The sequence below is a fragment of the Rhea americana genome, unplaced genomic scaffold (assembly GCF_003343005.1).
Source record: "Rhea americana isolate MKP2758 unplaced genomic scaffold, rheAme1 scaffold_374, whole genome shotgun sequence".
In the NCBI taxonomy this organism is placed as follows: domain Eukaryota; kingdom Metazoa; phylum Chordata; class Aves; order Rheiformes; family Rheidae; genus Rhea; species Rhea americana.
This window is the reverse complement of record NW_028186506.1, coordinates 16,932-29,497: the sequence shown is the minus strand read 5'-3', so window position 1 is coordinate 29,497 and position 12,566 is coordinate 16,932. Positions and strand designations below refer to the sequence as shown.

Genomic DNA, 12,566 nt, shown 5'->3' with positions numbered 1-12,566 from the left:
GCAGAGCTTACTAGCTGAACTGTGATTCAGTCTGGTCTGGACTGTGTAGAGATGTATGTATGGGAGGCAGCTGTTGTGGACTCTGGCCAAACCTCGCATTGGAAGCCTGCTTTGCACACTGAGCATGGCAGAGGGGGAAGAAGTGCGCAGCAGTGGCTCAGGCTAAAGAGGGAAGGCGGGAGGGTAATGTGTGGCCTGCACATGTCCCGTGCTTATGGAAGATGGTGCATCCATACTGCTGCCTGGGTGGAGATTTCTTGCCTTTGGTTGGCTTTGTTGAGGATTTGACGGTGCTGCACAATTTTGAAGTGGTGCGCAAGATGGGCTTTTGTTTTCCAGATTCATGCATTGATCACAGGCCCATTTGACACGCCTTATGAAGGGGGTTTCTTCTTGTTCCTGTTTCGCTGTCCTCCAGATTATCCCATCCACCCACCAAGGGTCAAACTGATGACAACGGGAAATAACACAGTGAGGTTTAACCCCAACTTCTACCGCAATGGGAAAGTCTGCCTGAGTATTCTAGGGTAAGAGGAGACTGGCTATTTTCAGGGGAAATCAGGAGGTGGCTGCAGGTTGTCTTCTGCCTTATGCATCCTTCTCCATACATTGTGCCCTGATCTTGCCCCAGACATTTGCTTGGATGCACTTTTATGCTTCTGTGAAGTTATGCGCAGAATCAGAGCCTTAAAGCGGCAAAAAAGAAATAAGAGTCTGGCTTGTCTTTAAAAGCACCTGAGAATGGAGCAGGGGAAGCATGAAGTTCAGCGGATGCTGCTGCTTTCCTCCTGTTTTCCCCTGCAAAGACTTGGCCCAAGCATTGCATTTCTTCTGCTTTTGCGCTTCACAGCCTGATCCTTAATGTTGTTTGAATATAGGTTTTTGTGGTTTTAATTTCCTTTCTCTGTGTGGGTTTAAAAATAAATAAATAAAATTAAAAGCCGCTAAGAACTTCCTTGAGAGCCATTTGACTGCTCTGGGCTTCCACCTACACGTAGTATGTGGGGCTGAATGGTGGGTGTAATGATTTACAAGTCACCGCTCCCATGCTGCCTGTTGAAACAGGCTCCACTGCTGGAAATACTTGTAATTCACCTGCTTGATTTTTAAGCATGTGAAAGTCATGGTTGATTCAATGACTGTTAGGGCTCTACTAGAGGAWCCTTGGCCATGGTAGGATGTTTTCAGCTCCAGCTGTGAATAAAGCCAATAAAGGAAGATTTTCTCTGAGTCCCTGGACCGTTGCAGCTGAGGTGTTCGTACCTGTTCCCTTCTGTTGCAGACAGGTAGTAAGAGGCAGCTGAGTGGAGAAGGGGCGGCGATGGCTTGAATTGCTGTGGGGGTTTGGTCAGCCAGGAGGAGTCTGGGTCTTGATACGATTAGAAGACTGCCTTTGCCAGGCTGGTTTCAACAGCGCTGTGCACATGTCACTTGCACCAAAGCTGGTCCAAGGAGCTGATACTCATCTTGTCCAGGATTTGACCCAAGGCTGGGTGGGAGGGATGCAATCTGGATGGGGAATGTCTTCCTCTAGCATATGAGTCTTCCTGATTCATTGGGCTGGATGCTAACACCTGCAAAGCACTGAGACCTGTAGGCACGTCCACATTTTGGAGGTCTGAATACCTAGCAGTTTCCACACAAACTGCATTGTTGCTTACATAGTGTAGCCCTGTGGTGAAAGCTAAATTATTGAAGAGTGATTCAAGGGCCTTGGCCTTAGCAGAAGTGGGAAGCACAGAGGCAGCTGTAAGTGAAAGGATTTAGGAAAAGCACATGTGGGTCAGTGCATTTGTTCAGCTCACAGGGGGACAGATTTGTATCTAGTACTAGGATATTAAGGGCAGGCAGCAGAACAGCTTTCCCTGATTATGCCAGTCTGTACAAAGGTTTTTGCTCCTCGGTGTATGAAACCAGTACCTTGTTCCTGTAGCAGAATATCCGTTAGTATTTTTTTATGTTAATCCTTGTGCTGAGTGTCTGCCTTGCAAACTGCACAAGCAATGATCTTGTTTGAATCTTGAAATTCAGATTTCAATTCTCACGAGTTGATGGTTTTGACTTGTAGCGTTGGTAGCTTGTGTTGCTCCAGGGTTCTRTGCAAGATGACAGCCCGAGCTTTAACATGCCTTGCAAGAAGCTTGGAATTTTTACTTTTCCCCAGCTCTTCCATGTGCGAGGCCCTGTGCATGCTGGCCACTGCCAGGCTTACCAGGGTCTTGCCTGGCTCAGGTTAACGTGCCTAGCTGGGTGAGAAAGAATAGTCTGGCCGTACCCTTAAAACCTTCTCAATGTTGAATGCTTTGTATACCTGTAACAATTGTTTCTTTTCTTGTTGTATTTCTGTAAGGTATAGATGTCTCCCAAGCTTTCTGATCTTTTGGTAGTCAAAGGGATGGTAGTCACTGGGCTTGTCTAGTGTTGTTAATTAATGCTTTTCTGTTTTGATGCCTCAGCACTTGGACCGGGCCTGCATGGAGCCCAGCACAGAGTATCTCTTCAGTCCTTATCTCCATCCAGTCTCTGATGACTGAGAACCCCTATCACAATGAACCTGGCTTTGAGCAGGTGAGTTTGGGGTGGATCATCTCTAATTCTGTAGCTATTTGTCTCTTCTCTCCACACTTTGCTTCTGGCAGTAAGTCTCATTCTGGAAATGGGGACAAAAGTAGGTTGTATCACTTGGCTTTTCTCCAGCTTGTTCTGCCTCTACTCAGGGCTTGAGGGGAAGAACTGGAGGGTGCTTAGTTCACACCTGCGAAGGTAACAGAAACGAGGCATTTGAGAAGTTGCTGGGGAAATGAGTGCTCCTCATTTCTTTGCTCTAGAGCTCCTGAAATGGCTTCCTTGTGATATATTATTCTGTCATGCAGGAACCAAACTGCTCAGGTTTTCCTGGTCTCCAGTATCCCAGGGGTAGATGAGGAGAGAGGCAGGTTTCTGTGCTGACTTCATCAGTTGACCTGTCTCCACAGTTGTGTGAGTCTAGGGCTCTGGAGGCATGTGAAATCTTGCTAGCTTTTCAGTTGCAGCATAAATTAGCTCAGCATACACTGAACACACAAAACCATAGTGGGTTCATGCACTAGTGAAATTCATCGGGCCCAAGACTAAGAGCCGTTCCAGTTGCGTGGACTCACTGGCCCAAATTCTATTTCCAGGAGAGGCACCCCGGGGACAGCAAGAATTATAATGAGTGCATTCGGCATGAGACCATCCGAGTAGCAGTGTGCGACATGCTGGAAGGAAAGTGTCCCTGTCCTGAGCCTTTACGGTATGGAAAAGAATGTGGAGGGAGTGTAAGAAAATGGATGTGGGAGGAAGCAGGATTGACTTCTGACTGCCCTTCCTGAGTACTGAGAGTTGTTCCAGAGAAGAGCAAGCCTTTAACTCTTCCAGATCCAGCAAAAAGTGATTGTTTGGGGTAGTTGGATTTATATGGTGCCCAGGAGCTGTGCACTGGTAAAGGCTGTGTTAATGTGCACAATGGCTGCATCCTCTGACTAGCATTTGGGAATAGATGTGCCTTGTCTTATGGCAAAAAAAAAAAGAAAATCTTGGAGCGGGAGGGAGACCACAGCTGTTGTGCAAGCACATGCAGATTCTGTTCAGCTGCAGTGGTGCTGTAGCTCATTTTGCTGTGTGTCTTGCCTAGCTGTACCCAGTTGTCTGGAACACCGTGTACAGGCAGTTAATTTGCTCAGCTGGAGATCAGTGGGATGGTTGTGAGCCTGGAAGAGGCRACCATTCTTGTAATGCTGTCATCCTGTGTTGACTGTGTCTCCTTTCATTGCCTTCAGAGGAGTAATGGAGAAATCCTTCATGGAATACTACGACTTCTATGAAGGGGTGTGCAAAGAAAGACTTTATCTCCAAGGACAGACAATGCAGGTGGGTGGGCGACACCTGAGCTTCCTGTTGATCACACGCTGCCTTAGCGAGGGGCATGTAGTTGGATAGCTTAGTGAGAAGCAACTGTGCTGTGATTTGCGGTACCTAAAGGTACGTAGGATGAATCTGGACCTTTTCTATCAAGTGTATGTTCCAACTTTGCTTCAACTTTGACACTGAGACCCTGAGACGATCCTGTGGATAAAACACTGCTTTCCCCAAGCTCAGAAAATACAGACAGCGCTTTCAAAGCTGTTATATTTCCCTGAATGCTGGACCTGAGCCACTCTCCAGGAAAGCAGGTACTTCTCTGAGCAGTGAAACCAATATAGATTGCTTTCATGTGGATTTGGTGTTAAGGGGGGGAGGGCAACATGTAGGTTGTCCAGTGCTGGTGGGGATTGAACTCTATTGCAGGGCTTTCCTATTGGGATACCAGTAGGATTTTTTTCTTTGAGGTTCCTTTACTCCTGCAGACAGGAATTCCTCTCTCTGACTCCTTGTTCTGTCAGATTGTGTTGAAAGTGGCTGACTGAGCCAAAAGTTACTAGCGGAAGGAGGAGTGGAGGAACAGAGATAATATGGCAGACACATTTAGACAAGTTGAATACAGGAGCTTTGTTTCTGTAGGAAAGTACACTTCAAAGAATAGATTGCCAAGCTATTTGTGTACGAACAGACATGTCTTTTCTMATCAGCCACCTCTTGTCTGACTCGTTGAGAAATTTCACTGTTAAGAAAAGATGGAAGTGGTTGATTTAATGATCTATAGTTAAGCATTTTTTTCCTGACAGTGCTGTCACTGGCCATGTAATTCATAAACTGAAAGCATTCCCAAAGCAGGAGAGCTCTTGTATGGCATGAGAAATTCCCCCAAGGCAGATCTGTGCCTGACTTGCATCTGCAGAGAGTACTGGACTGTATAGTAAAGTTTGGTAATGTTAGAGGGTTGTCAGGTATGGCCCACTCTTGTTTCTTCTGCAAGGAACCAACGCTTAGTTGCTTTCACCATGGGTTTGTGAAGAACACTGGACTGGTACCGCGTTGTGCTMAGTTCCCAGAGGTAGTGACTACCATGTTCCATTTTCTGCTTATTTGTAAATGATCGTGTAGGAAGGCATCAACACAATGTACTGGAGAGATGCCATTGTTGTCTCTGCTACTATGTATTTAAAATGAAACCGCTCCAGGGCCAGTGTCAGTTGAGCATTTGCCGTATGTGCTGTCTTGTTAATTTTGTAGCCACGTGTTGGCTTGTACTAAAGATCAACATCAGATGGGACAGTGCCAGGGTCATGTAAGACAGTGGGAGTGTACAATGTGTCTTCAACTTGGAATTGGCATGAAAGTAGCAAGTGTTAAAYGTGCGAAGACTTCTTGTCTTTAGCCCAGCTACATCTCTGCTGAGGGACTTGATTTGCCACAAGAATAGTGTTACTTTTGTTTGGAAGGAGACTATAGCACTAATAAAAAGTGTGATCAAATCTTTGGCCTCTGTTTATAGAGGCTTTCATTTGTGATATTTGTTTTCTTTGCCTCCTTGGTATGGGCCTTGAGACCAGATCTTTGAAATAGCTTACTTCCTCAGAGCTACCAGCAGAAATTCAACCCATGTTTACCTGGCCTTTCATCTGTCTGTGAAGTTTGCTTGGGTTTATAAGGCTTCCCAAAAGTGACTCGAAACAGAAAATAATCTTCAGTCTTCAACCTCTGCCTTGACACTGAAAAATTCAGGGGCCTCTTGGTAACAAGCTGGGATTTATCCCTTGAAGTCTTTGATCATTCTTTACCCAGTTATTGTGCAGCTGCTTTCTTTGTCTCTTGCCCTGGTAAATATTCCACACACTGAGTCTAGTTTGATGTGATGCTTCACTGTRGAAGGATAATGGTCTTTATTAATAGATTTATCCATGCTTCCCTTCCAGGATCCTTTTGGTGAGAAACGAGGCCACTTTGACTATCAGTCCCTATTAATCCGTTTGCAAGGAATTCGGCAGAAGGTGCAAGAGAAACACCAGCAGGAGAATACAGAAATAGACTCTGAGAGCAGCTCCTCTGAGACAGAGACAGACACTCAAGGTTGTTCCAAAGCTTAGAGCTGTGTAAGGAGTGGAGAGGCCAAGCCATGGGGATGTTCTGTCTTCACACTCTAGAGTACCCCTGACAGACTCAACAACCAAACCAGTGCCAGAGCGGAGAAGACTGTGGGATATCTTCTGTCTCCTTTTACTGCTCTGGTGGATAATGCTGAATGAGAAGACTTCATGCTAGACAAAGCCAAGCTTGTGACAGGCTACTATTAAAAGGTACTTACTATGCTAGAAAGCTGGAGCATGTGGCATCAGCTTATTTTTTTGGAAACACCTACACTGGGTTCTTTTTTTTTTTTCTTCTCATTTGATTAAAGAATGAGATCTAGACTGCGACTCCTCTTTACAGCTTTTCTGTTCCTAGACAGTGAGCCCTTCCCTGGGGCCATGCTGAACATGGAGCTGTAGCTATAGGAGAGCTTTGAGTCCAGAGTATGACAGGGCCCATGAACTGTGTGCCCAGGTGAAACTTTATTGTGCAGGTTGGGAGGGATGGAGCCCCTTTGCTCYGTGGGAGCCCGCCTACCTGATATCTTTCTTCTAGACACTGTTCTAGACAGACCAAAGATAAAGAGCAGTGGTGGAATCTGGGCTCCTTTCTGAAAGCTTTATTCAAGCCCTGGGTGACTTCATCCACTGGGACTTCAGGCGCAAAAGGGAGAATGAAAAGTGGAAACCACAAGAACTCATAAATCGAGAGCAGGTGTGTTCACCTTGGCATYTGGGGGAGGTGAGAAAATAATTGGTTCAGAGATGGGGGCGCACTTAAAAAGAAGTCCAGTTTGTGTATTTTTTTTTTAAGGTGTTGATTTGAAATTAGTGTTCTAGAAATGTTTTATCTGGCTGCTCTGAATGGAGCTGTTTTGTTTCATTAACTGAAGTACTCTTTGCTTTCCACTCCTCTAGTCAGTGAAATATTTTATTTTTCTCCCCTCTTCCTCCTGCCCCCTCGACTGTTACTTTGATCCATCGGATTGAAACGCTAGAATAAGGGGCATTTCTAGCTAAGGAAGCCACCGTTTCTGGGTGGAGTTCTTCAGAGGTGTATGCCTCATTACTGACTGAAAATTCCTTTGCCAAACTTGGCCGAGTGCAAGCTAGCTGTGTCATAAAGTCTAACACTTTGATGCTTTGAATCAAATGTTCAAACAGCAGCTTTTTACTGTGAGCAAAGACAAGCCTCTTGGAGAGGTGTCTGCTGGCTGCAAGTGCCATTACATCAAAGATGTATTCAGTGTAACTTAGGTGGAGGTGAAATGCCCAGTTTTTCCAGGTAAATGAGCCTGGTGATGATTGATTGGAGCAGTAAAATGTTTTGTTGATGAAGAGCTTAATCTACTTTTTGTTTTTTACAGGAGCTTTGATAGAAAGCTAAGCACAGAGTTGCACATTGTCTCAGGCCCTCTCCCACTTCCCTTAAACACTTTCCACCAGCTCAGCCCTGTTTCAGACTCGTAGTGGTGGTGAGGGAACTTCCAACCCAGTCATCTTTAAGAAAGCGCATAGAGAGGGGCCAAAAGACCCCTGCAGTGTGATGTACAGAAAGGCAATGTCCCATGTGTCACTGCATTATCTGGAGTCTCTGTGATTTGACCATCAATTATTGCAGAACTCAGAAGCCTGCACATTGCTGCTTAAGCAGCTCTGAAAAACTGAAAGGTGGAAACATTTCTGAATTAGAAAGGTGCCATCTAAGAACTTGGGAACTTTTTTCCCTTTAGCAAGCAAACTTCCCTGGGTCTGTCATTGGTATGATTTAGACTTAAGCTCTGTCTTCCCTTGAGGGGAAACCTAAACTTACATAGGACTCACTCAACACTTACACCAGATGAAAGTAAATAAAGCTGTGTTCACCTTGAAATAAGGTCTCAGGGAGGCAGTGGGGTCTCCTGAGAAGTCATGAGCTATGTGCTACTTTAATGTCTCTTTAATCCCATTGTAAATGTCACGTCATTTTTCACCATTCAGTAGCATTGTGGGTAGAGCTGTGACTCTGCTGCCTTCCCAAGGCAGAGCTGGTTCTGAAATCTGTTTGTGATGCATGTGGTGTAACCATCCACCGATACAATGAAACAAGAAAATGCCTTATTGTGGACACTATTCACATAACTAGCATGTGGCTGTAAAAGAGAAGTATTAGTTTTATAGCTCTAATGTTGTCTGTCCTACCATTTCTGAATGTTTCCATTTCAAAGTGACAATCCTCAAATGACTGCTCTAGGCAGAGATGTTTTAGCAACAGATTTTTAGACCTAACTGAGTTGAAAATATATGCACAAGAGTCACTCTAAGATACCTTGTTTATATACTATTGTACATAAGATTTTTTTGTGCAATAAAGTTTGTTTTGGCAGAATCTAGACTGTGGTGGTACTTGGTGGAACAACAACTCATTCACATAGCAAAGAGGACTACAGAACAATTTCTCARCTGCTTTAGAAGTGTCTCTACTGGCTCTGAAATTCTTTAGACAGTCACATTTACATCGTTTGACTGCAGTTGAGATAGCAAAAGGAAAAATTTCTAAGCTGCTATGACAAGGTAATTAGTGTCTGTAATCATAGGGGGTATTTCCACCCACAACACAGGAGAACATTCAAAGCAAGTATGAATTAGTCCTATTAAACTCTTCAAGCTAGACACTTTTTAGAAAACTTTATTTAAAGTCCACTGTCGCTATGTTTCAGGTGATATGCAAATAACTTCACAAGAAGAATTATGCACAGGCACAGAATACTTATCAGTCAAGGTATTGCCTCCTTGGCTTCCTCTGGAGTGATTTCCTGAGAGTACAGCTCTGTAAAGAGAGCAGGCAGCCAGTACTGAGGGTCTCCTGCTGCCTGTGTATCCAGCCAGGCCATTCCTTCCTTCAGCAAGTGTTCCTGTACAGAGTGGAAGCTGTGAGTGAAACTTAACCAAATGGTTGACAAGCCATTCATAATAGAGATCTGACCTCACATTTATCCTACGGTAAGGAAGTATTGTAGAACTTGGGCAACAATTCTTCTTATTCAGCTTGAGCTCAGGGAATGTATTTCAGGATCCCAAACAGGCCCATCCTGCTACAGCAGTATGTTTATGCAGGACATGAGCTAACAAGATTGAGACTTTTAACTGAGTTAATCAGTGAAGCCACAAGGGTGTCATCTGCAGCTGCTGAGTTTGTACCCAAGATTTTGGCTTCTTTAACCTATGCTGAAGCAGCATGTATGCTGCCTTTGGTCTACCAGCTTAGCTTAGGACCGTCTATGCATGCTGTGATCACATTCCCACCAAAGCATCTGCAGCAGGGCTGCAGGAGTAGCCACTCTACGCTGTCAGTTAACCCCACAGTTCACAAAAGACCTTCATACGTACCAGCACCTGCTTTGCCCGTTCTGTCTCCCACTTTAGACTGGATCTGATCTCACTGACTGTTACATATCCCTTTTTCTGAAAYGAGAGGAAGAATACTAACAGTTAAGACTTAAGTTCATAGTTTAGAAAAACGTGAACAGTTATGCCTACAGGCCTGATCTACTCTCAGCTCAAGTTCTATATTCATATTCATGCTGGAATTTGTTTTCTACACTATGTGTTTCCTGTCATGGAARCAATAAGGTTCTTTCCAAGTGGTTGTATTTTAAAATCTTCTAACTCAATACCTCTGCTAGCTGCAAGATGACTGTGTGATCCATGTTCAGTTCAGCTGGTACAGACTGGATCAGATATGTTCCACCAACAGGAATAATCCCAAAGCCATTCCCCAAGACCTTCAGCTTCTTGATTGCACGAAGGAGATCATCCCTGAGAAGCAGAGGGCAATGGAAGGCTTTAAAGCAACAGCCTCTGTTGAACCACACACTACATTTTTAAAATAAGGAAGATTTGAATTGCAAAAGCTAGGGGCAATAGCTCCTTTGAGCTTGCTGCAACTTTAAGTAATGAAAGCTGAAAAWATGTTTTATAAAGCAATTTAGAATTAGTCTAGATGTCTCTGCCACTCTTCAGAAGTGTAGATCTGCATTATGCAGAGACAGTCCTTAACACCTAAAGGCTTACAGAGAAAGCATACTTCTGCTTTCTGAACTGAAATGGTTAACAGAATTATAATAGCACACTTGAAGTCATTAATTGTGGATCACATGCAAGTGGTTCCTTTGTTAGAAATCAATTTAGAATCCAGTTAATAACAACATCTTCAAATGCTGCTGTGATCAATCACCACCTTTTTCTTCCCTGGATGCTACTTGACTCCCCTTTCCTGTAAAGCAGATACTCACTGGCTGACATCCTGAGCAAACTTCCCCCTTCCCTTCAGCACTTGCTGATGGAGTTCTTCCAGTGTTATCAGACCTGAGTCAACAAAAACGGAGAGGAAAGCATTACTGCACATCAAAAAAAAAAAAAAAAAAAAAAAAAAAAAAAAAAAAAAAAAAAGAAAGAAAAAAGAAAAAAAAGTCAAGTCTACTTTGTGTGTTTGCCACTGGCTCACCTCTGCCTTAATATTTTACAAGTGGCTGTTCATTGTTCCCAGTTTCAAGGCTYGGGTGAGATAARTGTCTCGTAGTTTCTGTTTGTGCAATTAACATGCAGCAGTCAGCTGTTGCCTTCCCCCACAAACRTATCACACAACTTTCAACTAGCTTTGATGTTGCCTATTTTTGGTCTCAGATTGTCCTTCTGGAGTGAAGAGCATCCAGTATCCTTATCAGGCACTTACTACTATTTTGATTCTTCTGGATATTGCTGTAATCCTCTAAAGACAATCTTACCCTCAGGCTGAAAGCAGTGACTTAGTCCTTCAAGACTGTCATTTATCACTACCGTTTCTTCAAAGTAATGGACATTGCAGTTTCATTACCTAGGTAGGGTAGAGCTACCCRATTTCTGCAGAACCAATCAACCTGAGTAATTACCAGTGACATAAATTTAACGTTATAAAAACAAGGAGGCTTTTCAGGGACAATGAAGACAAAAAACTGTCATCTCAGCATTTTCTGAATCTAGTAAAGAACACAACACTGAGCTAGGTAACTCATTTTCCAGAGGGAAAAGGTATTTTCCATTCTCTATAGCTTCTAGAAGCTAGACATAGCAGGATCCTCACCTCCATTCCTGTGCTTCAGAGCCAGACAAACTTCAATAATCTGCACACCCAATTCATAATAGAAGTCTCCAACTCCAAGCATCTCTGACCAGAATCCTTTACCAGCTGTAAAGTGAAAAGGGGGAAAGTGACCATTGGCAAAAATATCATTCCTTAATGGTTACTGGTGCCAAGCAGCCTGCCTTACTCCTTGCAGAGTTGCAGGCTCTAATCTTGTGCAGCAACAGGACAGAAGAGGTTAAGGAATCTTTGACTATATCACTTAGACATGACATACACAGAACCAGAAGTCTGGTTCAGAGGACAGTGTTTTTTCCCCCTAAGGTAAGCAAAGACCTGTGAGCACTGTCAGATCTGTCAATTAATTGTCTCCATTTTGGGAATCTCCACTGCTTTTTTTCCTCTTTGAAATAAACAGTACCTCAAGATACTTGCTGCTTTTCCTTGACCTTTATACTAATTCACAAACCCCCAAAATCAAAACACCATCCACTTTCCTTGAGGACAACTTCCATCAGATTCCCCAAGAAATGTTTACTCTACGACAACAGGGAGATGAACCCTTAGCTCATTAAACCCCCGGTTCCCGTTCCTCACACGCCAGAGGATCCACTCCTATTGTTGCACACATATCCTGGAACTGGACTCGAAACTGGGGATTTTTACGGATCTCTTGCTTGTGTTTGCTGGCAAACTCCTCTAAGTTGGTCTTAAACATTTCCAGCTGCTTAGACATCTGAAAGAGACAATTGCATAAAAGAAGTATGTCTTTCTTAACACTAATTTAATATATATTTTTGTAAGTGTATCATATACATACCCTCCATCCCCTCAGAAACTAAGTAAGCACAGTCCTCAAATAACATGAGGGTCTCTGACACGCTGCCTACTGAGTGCTGATGGCCCCAGTGGTCTTAAAGGAAGGAAACAAGATAAAGTTGCTGGATGAAATCAGAATTGTCCGTTTTAACACCGAGTGCACATTCACATTGYGTACTCACACAGGGCAAAGTGCACATTTTAACAGGTTACAGTGGAAATAAAGCAAGGCAAAGGGTTACTCTGAACCAAGAGACAGGCTTAGAAGGGAGGCAGCAGTTACTTTGCGATGTACATGCGGGAGAAACTGCTCTACATAGCACAGATGTTGCTGAGGGTCCTGAGAAAGGAGGCAGAGAAAGATCTGTCACAAACATTACAGCCCTCTGATGGAAGAGCAGTCTAACGAGTGCCATCGTTATCCACACTGCTCGGTACCCCCAGACACTGAGGCGGAGGGAGAAACGGACCCGGTTTAGGGGCTGGGCGCACTGTCACGGTCATCCCGCTGCTGGGGCAGGGGCAGAYCTCTCACCTGGGCCAGCTGGTCTTCGGCCAGCACCGTCCCTCGTTCCTTGTACTTCGCCTGCAGGAGCAAAGGGAAGCGTGAGGAACGCACGCACCGGGGGGGCCCGGCGGGGCTGCCGGCGAGCTGGGGGCACGGGCAGAGGGGGCAG

The 12,566-nt window shown here is 44.3% G+C and overlaps 2 protein-coding genes across 2 annotated transcripts in view; one reads left to right on the top strand and one right to left on the bottom strand.

The window, feature by feature from the left end:
- Positions 1-8,341, top strand: part of UBE2Z (ubiquitin conjugating enzyme E2 Z) — a 9,927-nt gene extending 1,586 nt beyond the window's left edge. Inside the window, exons 2-6 of the mRNA XM_085312999.1 lie at positions 340-527; positions 2,457-2,568; positions 3,162-3,274; positions 3,801-3,891; positions 5,817-8,341. Of these exons, the coding sequence (XP_085169125.1) occupies positions 340-527; positions 2,457-2,568; positions 3,162-3,274; positions 3,801-3,891; positions 5,817-5,987 (675 nt within the window). The 3' untranslated portion in view covers positions 5,988-8,341. The remainder of the gene's footprint in view (positions 1-339; positions 528-2,456; positions 2,569-3,161; positions 3,275-3,800; positions 3,892-5,816) is intronic.
- A 280-nt stretch (positions 8,342-8,621) lies between these two features.
- SNF8 (SNF8 subunit of ESCRT-II) overlaps positions 8,622-12,566 on the bottom strand; it is a 5,199-nt gene continuing 1,254 nt past the window's right edge. The window contains exons 2-8 of the mRNA XM_085312997.1: positions 12,425-12,541; positions 11,668-11,806; positions 11,071-11,175; positions 10,244-10,316; positions 9,626-9,767; positions 9,339-9,413; positions 8,622-8,863 (exon numbers count right to left, since the gene is read on the bottom strand). Of these exons, the coding sequence (XP_085169123.1) occupies positions 8,726-8,863; positions 9,339-9,413; positions 9,626-9,767; positions 10,244-10,316; positions 11,071-11,175; positions 11,668-11,806; positions 12,425-12,541 (789 nt within the window). The 3' untranslated portion in view covers positions 8,622-8,725. The remainder of the gene's footprint in view (positions 8,864-9,338; positions 9,414-9,625; positions 9,768-10,243; positions 10,317-11,070; positions 11,176-11,667; positions 11,807-12,424; positions 12,542-12,566) is intronic.